The 19,565-nt window shown below is 42.7% G+C and overlaps 1 protein-coding gene across 1 annotated transcript in view; it reads left to right on the top strand.

Moving 5' to 3' along the window:
* GALNT10 (polypeptide N-acetylgalactosaminyltransferase 10) overlaps nt 1-19,565 on the top strand; it is an 82,339-nt gene that overhangs the window by 48,599 nt on the left and 14,175 nt on the right. The window contains exons 5-7 of the mRNA XM_069028766.1: nt 10,837-11,022; nt 12,530-12,713; nt 13,633-13,750. Of these exons, the coding sequence (XP_068884867.1) occupies nt 10,837-11,022; nt 12,530-12,713; nt 13,633-13,750 (488 nt within the window). The remainder of the gene's footprint in view (nt 1-10,836; nt 11,023-12,529; nt 12,714-13,632; nt 13,751-19,565) is intronic.

Genomic DNA, 19,565 nt, shown 5'->3' with positions numbered 1-19,565 from the left:
CCACAAGGGGTTTATCTTATTTTACGTCTGAGCTTGACAGAAATCAGTGATTGTGGCTAAGTGCTTAGATTTCACATAAAACTCACGTTTCAGCATTCAATTATTTGCATATTGAGTGACAGCCTGTTCTTACTTGTTTTTAAGATTACTTTGGTATAAATGACAGTGTTTTAGAACAAATGTTGTCCCTTGTTGAAGAAGAGAACTGCAGCATCAGTCATCTCCAAAGCATGAGTTACATGCAAAGCACTGTGGTGGTACAATAATAAAGCTGGATGTGGCAGCACTGAAAATGCTGCAGTCTCCAAACATCAGGGTTGTTCTGGAAGTCTTAACCCACCTGGGCCCTCTGCCTCATGGTGTTGCATGTCTGTTTGGTGGCAAGATGCAAAAACTGAGCCTCCTTGTCAGAGTAACCAGTCAAAATCTGCACCTGTCACTGGGAGGCAACAACAGCTTTCAGCCCAGGTATTTGAATATATTTAACCCAATATGACAATAACATTTGCAAAGTGAACCTTCTGGCTTTTACATTAAGCACGGTCTGGTTTAGGGAGTGGTTATCCAGAAGGCTGTGTAAATGCATCCTTGGCTGCAGTGCATTTCAAGGAGGCAATTTTGTTCTGAGGAATGTGTATGGGAACTCATTTTCCCATGGGTGGTTGTTATGGAGGTTATGGATTTCAGTTTCATCTTCCAAGACTACCCAGTTGCCTTGAACCTCATCTTAATTTGTGAAAACTTTTTTTAGGATTCTATTCTATTTATTTGTTCAACCATTTAAAATTTTTTCTTACTCCTTCCCCATTTTCACTCCCTTTTTCCATAGCTGTGTGTGTTCAGCAGGATTTGTGCACTCACACTTGGAGCTGCTCTTTGGTGTTTGGGAGGCAGCGAAGCACCGTGAGCCTGGAGTGTGGTGTGTGGCCACTGCTCATCTTTGAAAGGCAGCAAGGGGCTTTCAGGCCTTGTAATAGAGGAGTCCAAGGAGTGTTTTCCCCAGGCAGTGTCATCTCAGCCCTGGGTTTTGACCAGCATTGTTTGCCCTCTCCCCTCACGTGCCATTGTGCCATTGCACTGCCCTGGAGCTGCCCTGGATATTTACACATTCTTGGAGCCCATCCTTTCCCAAATCCGAGACGAGACAATCAAATCCTGCTTTTTCCCTCGACAGATAAATCTCTGTGACATTTTAAACCTCTCTTTATATTGCAGTACAAGCACAAGTAATTCTGGAGGTACAGGATAATCTGAATGGAAAACCAAATGTGAGTGAGGCAACTTGGCTGAACCATGAGCAGCATAATTTGGTCTGGAGGGCAGAAGTCACTAAGTAGTGAGGGAGAAGGCAAGGGGTGATTCATGGTCATTTGGTGCAGCAGCAGGTATACAACAAAAACAGCTCTGTTCCATTAACCACATCTGCCAGGCCTTAATTGAAAGGAATCATGTTCTTAGTATCTGAAATAGAAAAAGGTTTACTACTGGAATTCTTTTTGATCTTTAAATGGAACAGTAACGGATTTATGCAGCTAAAGAGATTATCTTTTCATCTTTAGGCACATGCACTGTAAAAGTAATTTTTTTTTTCTCTTAAGTGCACTAAAGTGCATCTGGTTAGTACATCTCAGAATATGGAGTGACTGTGCTTAGGACAAAGTGATGACAGCCTTTCTTGCTGAATTATCAATACATTTATCTTAAACCTTTTTACAGTAAAGTATGGAGAAAAGAAGAAAAAGCAAAGCTCTTTTGGGCCAACTGCTTTTCCACAACCTTTTTTTAAGTGTTGCTTTCAAGCTCTCGTAGAAGTTGTGGTAACTGTTGTCCCAAACAACTGATAAAAAGATTATTTTTGTAAATTAAGTCAGAATAAAGAGGGTATCTCCTTGTCTTCAGAATTCTTTGGAGACCATCTCAGGTCTGTTGAGACTCATAAATAATTTCTTTGAAGTAATAGTCAGTGAGACAGATCTCCCTTTGGGTAAGTGGGATAAGGTTGGTTCTTCTAGGTGGAGAGATGTGAAGTTTCTTCCCCAGACTGCAGCGTGACTCCCAGGTAGCCCAGCAGAGCAGGGATGTGGGTGTAGGGATGAATTTGTGAACTCACCAACAGTTTTTTCCATAGTGGGCACCAAGGGGAGCCATAAAATAAAAGCTGGTGCAGATGTCCCATTTTAGTTTATGAGAAGAGAGTAATTTGTTATTCTTCCTTTCTGGCAGTGTCTTGTGGGTGTGGGATACTTTAGATAACAGTGACAGAGTCTGCTTTGGATCAGAGTGAGATGTGGATGAGATTCAGTTTTATGTTTTCCCTTTTTTGAGTATTCATTTTTAATGTGTCTTTAATGTCTGTACGCAAGTATTGCCTTCCTAAAAGGATGTCTAAAACCTGCACTGTTCATTAGGCAATGGCTTGGGAGCATTAAAAGCTTATTCTCTGGTGTTTTAAGAGGCATGAGCGCCTGTTGTAGTTGTTTACTACAGGTTTGTTTGTGACAGCCTAAATTAACTAACCGGTTTACTTTTCATCATCTTGTATTTATTTGTCTAAGATTGGTTGCTGCAGCTGAAAGATTCTTCTAGAAGGGAGAGGAGGTGGCTTTAAAAGGTCGAGTTTACTGTGACCTCTTTCTCAGCTAATTATTGTGTAGTGAAGAATGTCTGGCAGTCTAAAGTTTAAAAATAAATAAATAATTCAGAAGCAGAGTTTCCATTACAGCTCATTAAGTAAATCTCAGTGCCTTGCTTGCTACTAAGAAACCCTACACATGCAGCTTCTGTTAGAGGAACTTTGCAGGAAAACAGCTTTAATTTTCTTCTCCTCACCTTGAAGTACATGTCCTCATCTGCTAGGAGTCAAAAATCTAGATATCTGCCAGCTGCAGTGCAAATCAGCATTTTAATGCTTTCAGCTGCTTCTCTGTAGAAGTTAATTTGAAATGTGATTCAAGCACCCTCTGCCCATATATGATCTCTATTACTGGTAATCATAGTTTCTGCTATTTAAACCTGCATTTGGGGTGGTGTTAACAAAGCAGCTGTTCCACACAGGGACTTTGATAAAGGTGGAAACTTCTTCATTTTGAGAAAATTGGAAGCTAAATGCTGCTTCAGTTGAAAAATAAAAGTGGATAAACCAAACCACATTCCTTTTCTAGTTTTAACTGTAGTGATATTTTCTTAGTAGAGAGGTGCACACCATTCTCTCAGTGTAGCATCAGTTCTGAGGACCTCTGTTGCCTGTTACCCACAACAGGGATGCACTCATGAACACAGTAGTTTAATTGTGCTGAGCAGGGGGAAGCCAAAGCTCCAGGTTTAAATGCAGGTACCTTCAGCTGTCAGTCCTGCCCTGTCATCCAGATAAAATGAATGTGTTACTTGAGAATGGTATTGCCCACAAGATGGCTTAGTTTTGGTATCAGTACAGCTGTGAACAGGCCTGGATTTGTGCTTCAGGATTTAATAGATTTTTTGACCTTTCTAGCAGATGTCACTGACTTACTGTGATAGCTGCATTTCTCATGAGTAAAGTAAACCAGTGTTGGGAACTGATGGTGAAGAGGTCTAGAAGAAGAGTAAAGTGTGAGTTTATAAAATATACTTCTGGCGTAGCAGACTTTGTTACTGTAAGTCAATTGTGTGTGTTCTCCCTGCAGCTGTATTGGTAATTTTTTCATTTGCCAGATACATTGTTTTCTGTTCTCTGACACAGACTACAAGACAAAACTCCTTCTGCTTTGTCATTCATGGATATTAATGTTTGAGCATCACTGTAGGATTGAAGGATTATCAGTTAATTTTTCAATATTCCAATTTGGCTGCAATGCCAAAGCAAAAACTTTGTAGTTCCCTTCTATTAATTTTAGGCTTCATAGTTGTTCTTCCACACTTAGACACTTGAGATCAGAGCCTGTGGGATCTGAAGGGGTGCATTCCTACCAAATCAAAGCCGCTTTCAAGTGGGTTACATCTTGGGCCTAATGGACTGTTCTCTAACAAGACAAAAGTCTGGAGCAGATTTCTCTGTCAATCCTTGTGCTCCTTCTGGAGTATTTCATTTTTTGATGGTTTGCACAGTGCAAATACTTTTAGGCCAAGAAGTTCTTTGCCTCTATCAGCACTATTCACGTACAAAGACAACTCTCTGAGGACTGGCTTGTTTTGGCATCTTCTTTTCTTTTCTTTTTTTCCCCAGCAAAACTCAGTGACTTTTAAGGCTTTAATCTCGCAGCTTTGATATGATCCAAAATGTTTCAGTAAGAACTGCCTTAACACTTCATTTGCCCACATCTCTTCAAATGATGGCAAGTTCTGCCTTGCTGTTGGTCATAGGCTTTAGGTTCATGTCAAGATACACCGTGCAGAGTGTTGGTGGCAGCAGTGGCTGTATCCTGACACAGAGATCCCTGGGCACCGAGGAGGAACCCTGGAACAAACTTCTGAGATGCTTTTGCACCCCTGCTTGTCTCTCCAGTGCCCAGAAAGCAGTTGATGGTGTAGGTTCAAGGCAATTAAAGATTTTTGGAGTGTGGGCATTCCCTTGGTTAAATAGCTGGATAGTCAAAGCTACTGATGCAGCCTTAAGATGAGCGCAGAGATTCCTTGGGCTGAAGGCAGTGTTTGGGACAGTAATGCCCTTCCTTGCCAGTCACCATGGCTACATCAAACTTGAGCTGAATATTAAGTGTACTGCAAGGAATTCACCCCTGCTTTGCAGCTACAAAGGCTGCATAGGCCAAAACCTGCAGCTCTCCAGTGTTTGTGTGCCAGCACAGCAGCTCTGAGGTTAAAAGCAATCAACAGGAAATGACTGAGAGTCACAAAATACCCTCTTTAGATGAGATGTAGTCAACAGAAGAGGGAAAAACCTAAGTGGGTGCTTTAATCTTGATACATATTTAATGAAATGGAAAGGGAGAAGAGTAAGCTAATGAGAATGACTTGACTGTTTCCCCTGGGAGAGATGGGTTCTGGCAAAGGGGGAAAAACTGATCTTGTGGGTTGGCCAGGAGATCAGTGTGCAGGATGATCTGTACTCCACAGGTTGGCTACACTGCTCCTGAGGAACAAAAAGTGTTTAAACCTTTACAGCATGAAGGAAAGATAAGTAAATGGATTTTTCTGGATTCCCTCAGAAAGAAGCAGTTGGAATAGACTCCTTTACGACTCAAACCTTCCTGAGAGATTGAGAGGTTGTGCTGTAACTAAGATGATTACTCCCAGTGTATTTCCCTGCTTGGAAATGCAACCTACTAAACTTTCCTTGGGGTCTGGGTGTATTTAGATGCTAATGCCAATAAGTGTGAATTTTTCCATTTTAAAATTAGACCTTTGTCTCTGCATTCAGTACTAGTATCTCCTGAAGGATACCTGAGCAGGGTTGGGATGAGAAAGTTCCCTTTGCAAGCTGAAGAAGTAGGATGGTACAAGCAGGACAGCAGTTTATGCACCTGCGTTTATCACAGCACAGGCTCACACCAGTGGTCTTTGCCCCACTGACTCACAATCTGGCTTATTTCTTGGGCTCTACACTTCCACTTCTGTGCACTTTATTGTAGCTTAAACAGAAGCTTGGGTTTAAACCATTTAGAAGGAGAACAAAAGCAGTAAGGTTTTCAGCAAACCCTTTTAATCTTTGTTGAAGTCCAAACAATGCTGTATTGTCAAGTGGGGTACACATTCGGCTATTGTCCATGCACAGAAACCCTTTCCCCCCCGAGATTTTGTTTGTAAAGTTGTGCTGAGACCCAGCACTGATGCAGAACGGGCAGTGGAAACTGGGCACCCTTCCCTTTTGGAGTCCACCCCAGAACTGTAATCAGTGAAGCAACAAATATTAATTCTCTCCCTTCCCAGACCTTTTCCTCTTTGTAAGAAGATTCAGCTTGGAAAGCTATGATCAGCCTAATCAATTTTCTATTACTGAGACTGGTGCTCGTAGTACCATTTGTTAAATCAATTTATTATCCTCCCAACCAACTTCAGTGATCAGAGCGTGAAAACATTGAAAGAAAATTAAAACTAGTGGAAGTGCTGCCTGTTTGGATAACAGCACATTTTGCTGTTTCAAAGGATTACTCATCTGCACCAAAGTTAATTTCAATGATTTAGAATCTTCTATTTCAGGGAGGCTTGGCTTGCACATTGTGATGGATTCAGGAAGAAGTATAATTCGTTCTTAAATTGTTAAACAGCACGTTAGGGCCAAGTATCCAAGTAAAAATGAATGGATTCATTTGTAATCCTAAACAAGCATGTCTTAAACAAGCGTGTCTGCGTGTGGGAGGGTAGGGATGGCAGGCTGGGGTAACCTGTAAACAAATGCCAGATGCACAGTAGCACTTCAGGCTTTGGTGTTGGAAAGTAGCCAAAATAACCTGCAGAGAAGGGAAACGGTCCTTTTCTGCCTAAAATGGAATTCTGCAGATCCTCCAGTCCTGTCCTCCCATGCCCTTCAGCGGGAGGGGGAAGTTCCCTGGATTTTCAGAGTGCAGTGGCTCTCCCATCTTCATATCTCCAAGCTTCTGAGTGTAAACTAAAGCAAAGCACCTCAGCAGGTGCCACAGTCCTGTAGGGCAGAGGGACCTTTGGAAGGTGTCTGGGAATGTTTCTGATTTCTGCTGCGCTGTTCCTTCTGGATTGGGTTGATGATACACATATGGCAGGGGCACTGGAGCTGCAGATGTGCTGTACAAGGTAAAATTCAGAAACCAAAGCTGATGGTATCATATGAACTATGAAATGTTGCACTGGCAGGACAGGGGAAGTATTTCACTCATAGTTCTTTCTCAGGACATAAATCTCTATAATAACAGTTTCAAGTCATGGCTGGTACTTAAAATGAGTTGGGTTTTTTTTTTTCTATGGCAAATATTGGTACTCTCTTCCCTGCCAAATACTGCAGAGCTGTTACAGGGATTATAAGCCATTAAAAGAAAAAAAAAAAAGAGGTCCTTGGACTCTTCTGTCTTCTTCTGGCTTCTGTATATGCTTGGTTTTGAATTTCTTAGATGCCTGTTCAGGTGGCAGAGTGCAATGTTGGAATGAAAAGTCAGCTGGATATGAGGAATTGCAATCTTGGAAAGTCCTTGCCACGCTGCAGGTGGTCACCAGACTAGTGGCATCTGAGGGCAGCTCTGCTTGGATGAGGCCAGTAGGAAGAAATACAGTAAGACCACCACGGAAATTTAACCTAGGGGAAAAAAAATGCCTTATTTTGGAAAGTTTTGGGCTGCTTCTGTAGAGCAGGCTTCCTGTTGAAGCTTTTCTGCCCTCTTCACACAGCTTTATTTACAGCTCAAAGTAAAGAAAGTGGCAGTTCTTGACTGGGACTGTTAATGTATACACTGTACATCACGTTTATTGCAAAGTGTGTTAGCAAACTACCAGCCTAGTTTTTAATCTGCAGATAATCTTACTCTCATTTATATTTTTGGGCTGTGTTACTTTCTTTGCCCAGCATAGGCACAGCCATTGGAATCCATCCAGTTCACCTAACAACTTTCATTAAAGAAAATAGCCCTTGTAATAAAAATTACTCAGTGTGACAAGATTCTATAATGTATTTTTTTAAAGCTTCATAAAATTTTGTGGCGGTTAATGCCACTTGTTTGGGTTTTTTTTAATTTTCTTTTAAAAGAAAAAAAAAGTTGGCTTAATTGGGACAATATTTGAAATAGAATGACATAACTGTTTTCTGTCTGGGTGCATAGAAGCCAGGCTGTATGGCAGGAATAGCACAAGGATAAGGAAATAAGAAATCTCCTTGAAAAGCACATTTTACTGACTTTTGTGTCTTGTGAGGTTGCTCAGAAATCTGAGATTCTTCAGTTAGGGAAAGCAGATGCAATAAACTCTGCCCACTTACAGTTCACGATAGGGAAGTCTTAATCTTACAAAATGCAGAGATCAAACATGGATTTTTCTGCAGCATTTGGGAGGAACAGCTTAGCTGAGCATCATCCCTGTGGCTGCAGGGCAGCCCTCAGCAGGTGTGTCCCCTGTAGCAGTGCTGAGGGAGCACTTGCAGCTTTTCCTTGTTCTCCCAGCCATCAGGGACTTGATTCCTGATGTGTGAGGCACTTCTTACCAGTGCAGTGAGCAGCAGGCTCCTCACTGCAAGAATGGAATTCTTTGGTATTTTCCTACTGTGGAAGTGTAGTAAAGAAGTGCTGAAGAGCCAAACCCAGCTTTAGGGAATGCAGTGAGAAGTCAGTGGATTGGGCTCTCTGCTGTCTCTTTGCAGAGTACTTGCCTGAGAAAACTTCATGGCTCCAATGCCATCCTTTCCCCTGTTGCACAATAAAAATGGGGAAATCTCAGGTTTTAGCTGCTTGTTCATCCATACGTCCAAATCACCCTGTCCTCAGTCAGTGTAGCAGAACAGCCATCAGCATCACAACTGATATGGCCAAGTTCAGTGACTCTGTATTCACCTTCTGGGGTGTGTGTGAGAGCAGATCCCAGGACAATCTCGTGTTTGGTAGCAGGCTGAGTGTGCCATGCTCTTACCCCTGGAGGAGTCACTTCAGCTGCCTTCAGGTCTCACAACAGATGAAATTGCACCACAAACCAGAACGGTTCAGAAAGGCAGATGATGCTAAAATGGAAATAATGAGCGCACACGTGGAAGACAAACCTCTGGGATCTTTCAGAGTCTCATTTTCTCATTTTAATCAAAGAGCTGAAGAAAGTCTCACTTTATCTTCCATCGGTTTGGAGCTTTGGATTTTTTAAGACTTCCCACTGCTTTTTAGGTTTGGCTTGGATAATGTAAGTATTGTGGGGTCTGATCTTCAAAGTGTCTTCTGCTATTACCAATCTCTGGCTATTGTTAGGGAAATCAGACTGAGAGTGTCTGTGTGAGGGTTCCCTCATTTATTATAACGAGCACCAGAACCACTCCCGTGTTTATCTTGTCTTGGGCACACTAAGTGAGGTCTGCATCCTGGTTTGGGTTTAGCTGATTTATGCTTGAAGTGAGGATTGTTTGTTCTCTGCAATGAAACAATCTTTTGTGACAGACTAACAATGGCAAGGGATGAGCTCTGATGTTAAACAGTGGTAGCTTTTCTTTCCTTTCTTTTTTTTTTTCCTTCTCTTCTCGTTTTAAGTCTACCCAGTGCCTCAGGAGGAAGGCAGCTGCACTAATGTCTAGTCTCTGTGGAAGGCCCTTATTTGAAAAATCTGTAATTGAGTGGACAAAATTTCTGGTTGCTTGAGAGGATCTATTCAGAGGAGACCTGAAAAGGATGAGGGAAAAGCACACTAGACATCAAGAAGTCCTAAGGGCTCTATTGAGCAGGGAAACCTATGTAGATATTGTGGGACAATTACACTTGTCAGGCAAAACACGAAAAAGGATCTGTGAAAAAAAATTCCTGGGGAATGTTAAACAAAGCTTTGAACAGGGCAAAGAGCTTGCTGGGAAGCTCAAAAGCAAGGAGGTGTATTTGGCTGATATCTGAAGGAAAGCACATGATGGCTGCTTCAAAGAGCAGGCACAGAATGTGTTATGACAGGGCTTCTGACCATTTTCACAGTTGCCAGGTGAGCACAGGGGGGAGAGCTCATAACTAGCTTAAGTTTATTTGCTCCCTTGCTGTTCCAATGCCCAGCCTCCCTGGTGCCCTGTTCAGGGACACTTTCCTGCTGTTGGCCTTTCCAGCCCCTGCCTTTCATGCCTCCTTTGGAAGCTGAGGAAGATGTGCTGTACAGAGTGGAGAGGATGTGTTCTCTACAGAAGGCAAATAACCCTGTGAGGTTATTTGTATTTCAGTGATTGCCTCTAGTCAAGTTTTGTTGTGTGAGATTTTAAGAAGTTACTTGCTTGGATGTAACATACTAAGTTTTGGCTAGTGAGGCTTCTTTCCTGCATCGGTTGCTGATGGCAGTGGGTGGTGTGGGGCATTAATGAACAATCCCTGGCACCTTCTGAATGGGGTTTGCTGTCAAAACTTCAGATGCCTAAAAGATCAACCCATTAGTGATGAGGCCAGCGTCAGCTCAGCCTATTTTTAGGCTTTTCTTTGCTGCTTCACTCTTTGATGTAAAGACAGCTGTGTTCCCCTCTCTCTTGATGCAGACCAAACTTTTTATCTCCACTTTGGAACAAGCTGTCCATTGTTTTGATCACTCAGTGATCTTTCTCTGCAGCTCTCTTGTTTGAATTCTTGTTAATCGTGGTGACTGCCAGTGTCTGTGTTAATTCAGATGTGGCTCCAGTCCATGTTCAGTAGTGTAAATATTTCCGTATTTAAATGCTAATCTCCTCTGATAAGCATTTAACGAAGCCATCCCCCTACACATTGTAGCTGTGCCTGTCTTACAGCTTGGAGGGGTGTCTGACTAGGCTTTTTCCTGGTTTTTATTTATGCATGAGTGGATGGTTATGTTGTGTGTTTTGAAGAAACCAAACATAACTTAAATGCCCTGAGTGTGGTTTACTTCTGAAAATAAATTCCCGTGTGTCTCTTCTAAGTTACAGTGGTTTTCCACAAGTGTCCAAGAATCCTGGGTCAGTGTCTGCCAGCTGTCTTGTTATTCCTTTTCCTCTTCCTCTGCTGCTTTCTTTCTCATCCTATACTCTTTGTTCCTTTTTTTTTTCTCCTCTGTTTAATTGCTTCTGAGATTTTGGAACATCTTCAAAAGTCTTGCTTAGGCAGTTATTTTTAGACCTTTAAAAGAAGTCATTTTTACTTCTTTTTTCCTGTTACTGCATCTGTTACCTGTTGAGGCCATACTTCCAAAGACATCTCCTTCTGGTAAAGACAGAACTGCATTTTTAAGAAATGGGTTGTTACAGTGTCCCAATGTCTCCTTTTTGTACAGAACACCTGAAGAAACGCCTGGAGGATTACATGGCCCAGTTCCCGAACGTGCGGATCCTGCGGACCAAGAAGAGGGAAGGGCTGATCAGGACTCGCATGCTGGGGGCCTCCGTGGCCATCGGGGACGTCATCACCTTCCTGGATTCCCACTGCGAGGCCAATGTCAACTGGCTGCCACCTCTCTTAGGTGAGTGGGGAGTTGTTGAAATTATTCCCACCTGTTGTTTTCCCTTCATGCTGCAAGTGGATAAAAGAGACATGGAATGTCATAAAAGGGAGAACAAACCAACCACAAGACTCAAGTGAATTGTTGGCCACTTGTAGTGTTTAACAGAAGACTTTTTTCTGTTCTGGAGTCCTGCACTGTGCAGTAACCCTGCCATATGCTTTTGTTAATTAAAGAGCAGAAATCATATTCTTGTGTTTCCTCATTAAATGAAATCTTAAATAATTTACAGCTTGGTAGAAGAGTAAACTATCACATGGTCATTCAACAGCTTGCAGAGAGGAATGGCTTTATGATACAGAAAAGATCTTTGCATACAGTTTTTGAGTAGCTTTATAACTATATTTAACTTCATAGCCTGTGAGCCTGTGAAAAATACTTCTTGTGAATGAGAGCTGCTGGTGTGTATTTGCAGAACATGAGCACTCTTTTCCAAGGCAGCACTTCATCTTTGAGGAGGTGTCAGTTCTTTTTAAGGATGCCTAATAGAAGGGACAGTGCCGTCTGTTTCTGGTACCTTGTCTGCCTCTGGCCGGTACCAAACTCCTTCACAGCCCTACTGTGAGTGACCTGTCAGAGCTCTCTGAGGTGTGACTTTCTCAAATAGGCTGTGGCAACAATCATCAAGTGGACGTTTAAGAAAGAGTCAGATTTTCCCTCAGGATTGATGGATTGTTATCCTGTTGCTTTCACTACAGTTTATATCTGGCAATAGTTTGAAACATTTGCAGCTTTATGAGCCCCAGGGAGGGAGGACAGAACTAGCTCCAACACCATTTAAATGAGAACACAAAGAGGATGCTTTGATTTTTAAAGCACAGAAAGGATTTCTGTGAGATGTGTTTTGGAAGCTGAAACATCATTTTATTGCCTCTGCTCTTAGAGCTAACTTCCAACAAGAGACCGTCTCAGTAATAAAATATTTTTTAAATTCCAGATGTTTATGCAGGAATTAATCCTGTGTCATATTATTTGGTTGGAAGAAAAGGTTGGAGGGGAGGAGGTAACACTTGCATTTCTTGAGCCTGCTGAGAGTACTTATGCCATTAGTCTGAAACGTTTCCTGCCAGATTCTGGTGTGACAATTAGGGCTGGGTGGTGCAGTGGGTTATTCCCTGGATTTGGATCTGCACAGAAAGGTTCACATCCTGGTCAGTTGTGGAAATGGGGATTGCTGACTGAGTACAAGAAGTCTGGTTTTAGCCTGGCAGTCAGTTCTCTGCGGTAGTGTGGCTGTGTCTTCCCATTCTGCTTCTGGGTGATGGGTGCCTGATGTTTTTCTCTCAATGATTGCAGAAGTAGCAGATAAATTGATATAAATTGGAGCATCTGCTCAGGAGAGAAGCAACGAGGAAGAAAGCTATGTCGTTCTTGGACAACTTCACATTTTGCTGCTCTTTCTTTGTAATTTCATGGTCAAGAGAACCAACTTGGTGCAGATTTTCTAACGTGTTTCTCCAATCTTCAGATCGCATTGCCCGAAACCGCAAGACTATTGTTTGTCCTATGATTGATGTTATTGATCACGACCACTTTGGATATGAGACTCAGGCTGGAGACGCAATGCGAGGGGCATTTGACTGGGAGATGTATTACAAGAGGATCCCTATTCCTCCTGAGTTGCAGAAACCTGATCCCAGTGATCCCTTTGAGTAAGTTACTGAAACACAGCGTGCTAAGAGCCAGCTAATGAAATAACACCCGCTGCAGACTTGGTTTACACCTCAGCATAGAGCAAAAGCCAGAAGCTGGTGTTAAGCTACTTGCTTTTTTTGGCAGCTGTTTGCTTTGTTGGTTTAAAAGAAATGCATTGTATAGTAGCTGTGAACACTCTCCTTTTCATTGCTGTTTTTGCCACGTTAATCCTGCAGAAGTTAACATTTCATTTCATTGAAAACTCTAATGTGTAGCAATTAATGTGGTCATTTATTACTGAGATCTTTCAAACATAACTTAGTATCCCTAATGCTCTGCCAAAAACAACAAACCAAAGGTGGGTTATGTGTCATTTCCAGGTGGGGGAAGAAGAAAACCTAGCAGAATAATTACAGCAATTTTGATGATTACAGTGCACTGCAGAAGTAAATCTGTGATCAAGTTGTCCTCTGCTGTTGCTGTGCTTGTCAACACTGAGACAGTTCTGCTTTTATACTTCTGCAGTGTTTTAAAAAAACCAACAAAACAAAAATAACCCAAACAAACCCCTTTTTGAGGTCAAACTCAAAGACTTAATCCTACAACTGAGGCAGAGCATCATGTGTGCAGCATACAGGTCCCGTGGGGAGAGGTGGTGTCCTGTGTCCTGTCACTTAATGGTCAACTCCTGCCTGTTTGGAGGAGAGGCATTGGCTGGTTCTGAAGGGAGCCAGGACTGGTCCTCCTCGTTTGCAAGTGGGAAATCAGTAGATAACACCAAAACAACCAAAACAAACTTTGACAGGGCTGTAAAGGCACCAGGAACACTGGGTGGTGAAAAGAATATTTGTCAAATCTTGCTTTGTTTTTTAAATGTTTAGCTAGAGATCTGTGTCTTTGAATGTTTTGTAATATGGAGTCTGGTTTTTCCTTAAGGTCTCCTGTAATGGCTGGAGGACTGTTTGCAGTCGATAGAAAGTGGTTCTGGGAGCTGGGAGGGTATGATGCAGGTCTGGAGATATGGGGAGGAGAGCAGTATGAAATATCCTTTAAGGTGAGCCATGTTCTCTGGAAATTACTTTTGTTTTGAAAAGTAAGAATTTGTTCTGAGGCACAGAATGTGAATGATCTATCTTGTCCTTGCTTTTGCGTGTGACTAAAGGTGAAAGAGCTGGGAGTAGTAAGGTAGTGCACAGAAGAAACAGTGCTGATGTGAGCAGTCAGCTCTGAGGGTCAGTTTTGGAGCAGGGTTAGCTGGGGTGTCCCCGTTCCGTGGCCACAGCTCCTGATGCATGCGCTCTTGGCAGCAAGGGTAAATCAGCTTGTTTGGAGCTCTTTGACTCTTAGGCTCACCCTGGAAAGATGGTGAAATACTCTCCTCCTTGAGGGAAGGATTCCAGTTCCAGGAGTTCAGTTTGAGTGCCCAGAGAGGAGAACAACTTTGTCTGTAATCAATCCAGCTGGCTCCTGGTTGTGAGGAACCCAGGCTAATACTTACCTGGGAAGAAATCTTCAACAACTGGAGTCATAACTGTTGCTGGCAATGACTTTGGATCATTATCTGCCTGGCTTGGGAACAGTTCTGCTACTGGCTGATTGGCTGAGCTGGTCAGTTGAGGCTTTAAGAGTTAGCCAGCTGACCAAAAATGCATACTAAGAGTAACAAGCCACTGTAACCCACCAAGACTGCTGGTACCTGTGTTCTGTTGGAATACGGCACTCTGAAATCCAACTTGGGAAACCCAGCAGAATGTCCCAAACCCCTGAAGGCAAGTGGCCTTCTCTTCAGTAGGGGGAATCCTTCCCATAGCCTGGACCAAACTGAGTGAAGATTTCTATGTTAAACTCTGTTTGAGGTTTCTTTCAGAGGTTGAATATTTAATTTTACAGGTGTCTGGATGCCACTGACCTCAGCACGGGGCTAAAAGATGGCAGGGGTGCTACTGTAGTGCACAGTTTGGTTTCAGCAGCTAAAACTCTGCACATCTCCCCTGACAAGTCATGGCTGATCTCTTACAAAACAGATTGCCTCTGTGCAATTCAAAGGATATCAATCCTCAGCAAGCCCTGTTGCCATACACACACCCCGTGTGCTACTGGGCAGCAAACAGAGGGAGAAAAGACTTTGATTTTGAGACATTCTTTTCTTCCATCATTTCCTCACAAGAACCTCTAAGTCACCTTGGATGTCCCTTGTCCTCTGTAATGGTGGCAGGAAGGGAGGGGTGAGGGCACCCTCTTTGGGGGTGTCACTGTGGTTAGAGCCATTTCATCTTGGTGTTGCACATAATGAAATTGTGTAAGGCGCTCATTCTCTGTGGGAAGGGCAGGGGCAGCATTCAGCCTCTTCCTCTCTGAAAATGCTGATTTCCAAGAGTGATGACAGTGGCTGGGCAAGCCCTTTGTCTCCAGTGCCACAGCAGACAGTCACACTGCTTGATCTGCAGGAAATAAGACTGCTTCATTCATCTGTTTGCTTATCCCCTCTGAAACACGCTGTGTTTTATTTCAGTCCAGAGATGGTAATTTATGGAGGGATAAATTTGCTTTAATTAATCTCTGCAAAGACCACCTTTTTCCTTTCATTGTGCAACAGAAAAAATGAAGTTTTCACTGAAAGAGACTCAGTGTATTTTCAGAAATTAAGATAAATTGATACATTCATCTGTGGCTGATAGATTTAATAATTCTGCTGGAATTGCAAGAATAGAAGGTTTGTTCATAGAATTTATGAAGCTATGACATTTCCTGGCGAGCTTAGAGCTACGTTTTTACCTTTAGAAGCAGACTGAGATTTTGTAGTTAAAGGTGCACTGTCAAATAATTTAAAGCTCTGGCTTTAGGCATGGGATACCCACTTTCATATTATTTATTATCTCATGGGAATTCAGATTCTAAGCATGCCAGATTTACAGCCCAGCTTTAACAAAGAATCCATTCCTGTCCCTGGGTGTTGTGGGTGCAGGTGCTCTTCTGTACTGCTGGTCTGTGATCCATTGCATTGGATCTTGCCTTCTTGAGACTTACCAGGAGTACAGGGATTTTTGGGGGGTTATTTTGTGTTTGGGGTTTTTTTTTTCCTTAAGCATATTCTTTTTTTGGCCATTCATGGACTGTGCTTTGCTGGTTTTGCCTTTATTTTAAAATCCAGGACTCTGTTGCTGAGAGACTGGAAATAAACAAGTTTATTTAGGAGCCTCTTCCCTTTCTTTTTGGAAATCATACATATTTCTGTTATCAGCTGTCTCTGCTTCCTTCTGAGCACAAATTTTCAAGCAAGCCAACAGAGAAAGCATCAGTGTTTAACACCTCAGAAAAACATTTAACTAGAGGGTGGATCAAACTTTAGAAGCCTTGCACCTTGTATGAAACGTGTACATCAAACACCACTAGGAAACATTGCATGTAGGAGGAACAAAAAAATTTAGGTGAACTTTCTAACCTTAACTGCTGGTTTGTAGTTTTCTGGGTCTTACCAATCCCTTAAAACAGAAATTTCTAGTTTAGAAATGAAGGAGTTGATCTATCCATTCCGTATTCAAGCAGAAAACAGGCGCTGCTTCCTTCTCCTGACCTGTGTACATCCAGAGCAGCTCAGTGCCTCTAAGGCAGCACTGCTGCAGGTCAGGGTGTGCCTGTTTCAGGTCACCCCAGACACAGCAGGCTGATCACAATCTCCAGTGGTAGTTGCAGGTGAATTCCCAGCTGCTGACCTTGGAGTGTGTTCTTGTATTTTGGGAAAAGGGTGAACAAGCATTCGCAGCTGTCTCTGTGGGGCGTTTGTCACCTTTCCTTTCTGTGTCTCGTGGTTCCTCTGTTCAGCAGACTTCATTGAGGTGGGGTTTTTTGCTCTTTTGGAGTTACTTCCTTATCTTTCCTCTCTTACAGTTTTTCCTGGTCTTCCTTATCTTTCTGATTGTGTGAACAAAACTGAATGATTTACCCAAAGTTACAGTGGGCTTTTCCTCTTCTAAACACAATTTAATAGCTGCCTACATAACCACTTCTTTTTTTTTTTTACATAAATGCATTTAATTTCGAGCAGTATGTGTGAAGCATTTAAACTGTTCCTTCCTGCAAGTGCTACTTTGTACAGCACTTATCTACACTCAGTTTTATTTGAGGTGCTGTTGCCTCTTTTCCAGTATTTTTGTGGTTTCTATTCTGTTTGGCTTACGTAATCATCACTAAACTGCTTCACACCTCTCTTCCATAAATATATAGTCTCCGATTTTTTTGGTTATGGGGAAACAGAAGAGTAAAAAGGGATGTCTCTTGACTTGTATAGGCATAATTATAGATGTACTTTGTATCTCAGATCTGAGTGATGTGGTTCCCAGTCCACACTGTACTTGAAGAGCAAAGAATGAGAATCCAGAATGTCCCTTGCTAGGTGATAAATCATTTCAGTTTTAGAAACATTTGTCTTGTAATTTGAAGATTGGAAAGCTTTCATAAAATGCAAAGGACTCTGTGCAAACAAGCCAGTTGCCCTAGAAAGAGCACTTAAAGGAGAGACAAAAGAGCTGGTCAGTACCTGAGATCTTCACTTCTTGCTTCAGCAATAGGAAAAGAGCCATTGCACTTACTCTGGTGATAGTAGGTCATTGCATTTTTCTGGATCCTTTTCCCAAACCATCAGCATGGATTGCTTCTGATTTCCACAGCACAAAACATGTTACATGTTTTCCAACAAATCCAAGTGCTGCATAGCTCCTGTTCACATGTCTAATGGCTGCATCTCCTTTGCCCCATGCCAGCAGCACGTTTCTGATTCCCATTTTGCCACTGGGCTCTGGCAGGTGCATAGTTTGGGTGCAGCTGCCAAGAGATCCCTTCTGACAGCATTTCTACTTGTGTTGCTGAAGTTAGTGCTGATTGTGAGCCTGCACTGCTTATTCCAGGCACATACTCAGGCCACTTTCCAGCAGCTCACGTTTGCCCACACTGGAACAGGCCGGGCATTCTGCTGCTTTTTTTGTGGGCTTTTTTTTTTAAGCCAGCACATGCTGCTTAATTCTAAGGCTCTCAGCTGCAGTACAGGGTGGCTTCTCTCTCCCTATCTGGTGATGCACAGATCAGTTTCAGGCCATTGACTTGAATTTTTTGCCTTTGTTCACCCTCTGCTTGGTTCAGGTTCCTGAGCAGCCTCCCACCAAGCAGCAGCAGGGAAGTGCTCCCCTCCAGTCCCTGAAATGTGATTATTAGAAAGTGCTGTCATTACTCTCAAACGCTCCAGATGGCGAGGAGGGGCTGTACTGGTGTGTGGTGTGTGAGAGGTGCTGTGCAAACACACAGATCCCAGTGCCTCACGAGCTACCTTAATCTCTCAGAGAGCACCAAGTCCCAGCAGTAGGAGCAGCTGATGCTTCCAGTATAGAGGATTACAATTTTCCTGAATTATTGCCCTTGCTTTCATCCTCTCAGCTACTTTGTTATGCAGAGAACCCCCTTGACTTATCCTCTGCATCCTTTTCTTCCCACCTTTCAGTGTGTGCTCACACAACCAGCCAGCTGCTCTCTGTTGGTCCATCCCATGGTCTTCAATTCTGTTGTGTCTTGCAGAAGCAGCTTTATTTTCAAGGCTTAACTATCCTTTGTGTTTTTTCCCTCTCTTGGGAAGCATTGGCTCACCATGGTGCAGTCTTTGGAAACCATAAACCTTGTATACTCAGGTAATTTGTGTTCACACACCAACTGCAGCATTGTATTGTGTGTTTGAGAGGAGAGGTTCAGCTGTCTTACCTGACATTGTTTTCTGAAATTGCAGAAAGGGAATTGGATCAGCATAACATTCCCATGTAGAGAATAGGTGGCATATTATCTGCTGCTTTCATAGCATACTGACTGAATCAAAGGCTCTGGAGTTGCTTTATGAATATGGAGTTACAGCTCTCCAGGCCTCTGGGAAGATGGAAGCAATATCACCAGTGTTATTTTATTTCCCTTGTGTAGTTTTTATTATTAGGGTGAGATTGTGGCCTTAGCTAAATCTGCTCAGTGTGCCCGTTGACCTCAGCATAGCCAGGTTTTCTCTTAATTCTAGCAGATCTGTCAGCTGCTGGATTCCAAGCCCAAAATGAAGATTGGCGAAATTGTGCCTGAGGAGGAAGAGAAATTTCCTGTTCTCTCTTGATGAGATCTGATTAGATTATTGTAAGAAGCACTGTCTGCCTGACCAGCTTTAATTCTTGTTCTTACGGCATAAATGGCTGTTTGAAATCAGGTGCAAGTTCAGGCTCTGACGTTTTCTGTCATGTCAGCCAGGGAGTGAGGCATGATCTGTAAAACACCCAGAAGAAACTGGATCCTGTGGCCTAAGGAGAAGGCAGTAAGTGACAGTCATTGTTGTGGGGAAGGCACAAGGTTGTGGCTGCCCCACAGCCCAGCACCGTTTCGGCTGTCTGACAGCATGGTATTTTTAGCAGTGTGCGTTCTGGTGTGTCATGCCTGGGAACTGTACTCTGCTTTAAAAACAACCAAATATCAGTAACTGAGTGGAAGTGTTCCCTCAGCTAGCACACAGCTATTTTGGGTTTGCTTCCCTTGCAGTTACTCCTTGACAGACCCTTGGATGCAATTCCCTGACCTTTAGCTCTGGCTTTCTAATGCTTTTGTTAGCTGTGTTTTACCAATGCATATCACGCTCTTTCCCTCTCCCCCTTCTTCCAGTTGTATAGATAAGGACTGGTAATTGTCTTTATGGAGGTGGTAATGAGTTCTGTCACCACACAAAGCAGCTCACTAATAAAATAAATCAAAGCAGCAGCGAATGAATGGAAAGCATGCCTTTAAAATTAGATTTGTACTGTGGGTGCCGCACTGTCACTTGCAGCGTGAGGCAACATTAAAAAGGCACAGAGGTGGCA

The sequence above is a fragment of the Aphelocoma coerulescens genome, chromosome 13 (genome assembly GCF_041296385.1).
Source record: "Aphelocoma coerulescens isolate FSJ_1873_10779 chromosome 13, UR_Acoe_1.0, whole genome shotgun sequence".
NCBI lineage: Eukaryota > Metazoa > Chordata > Aves > Passeriformes > Corvidae > Aphelocoma > Aphelocoma coerulescens.
The sequence above is the reverse complement of the archived record's forward strand: the minus strand, read 5'-3'. Positions and strand labels throughout refer to the sequence as shown.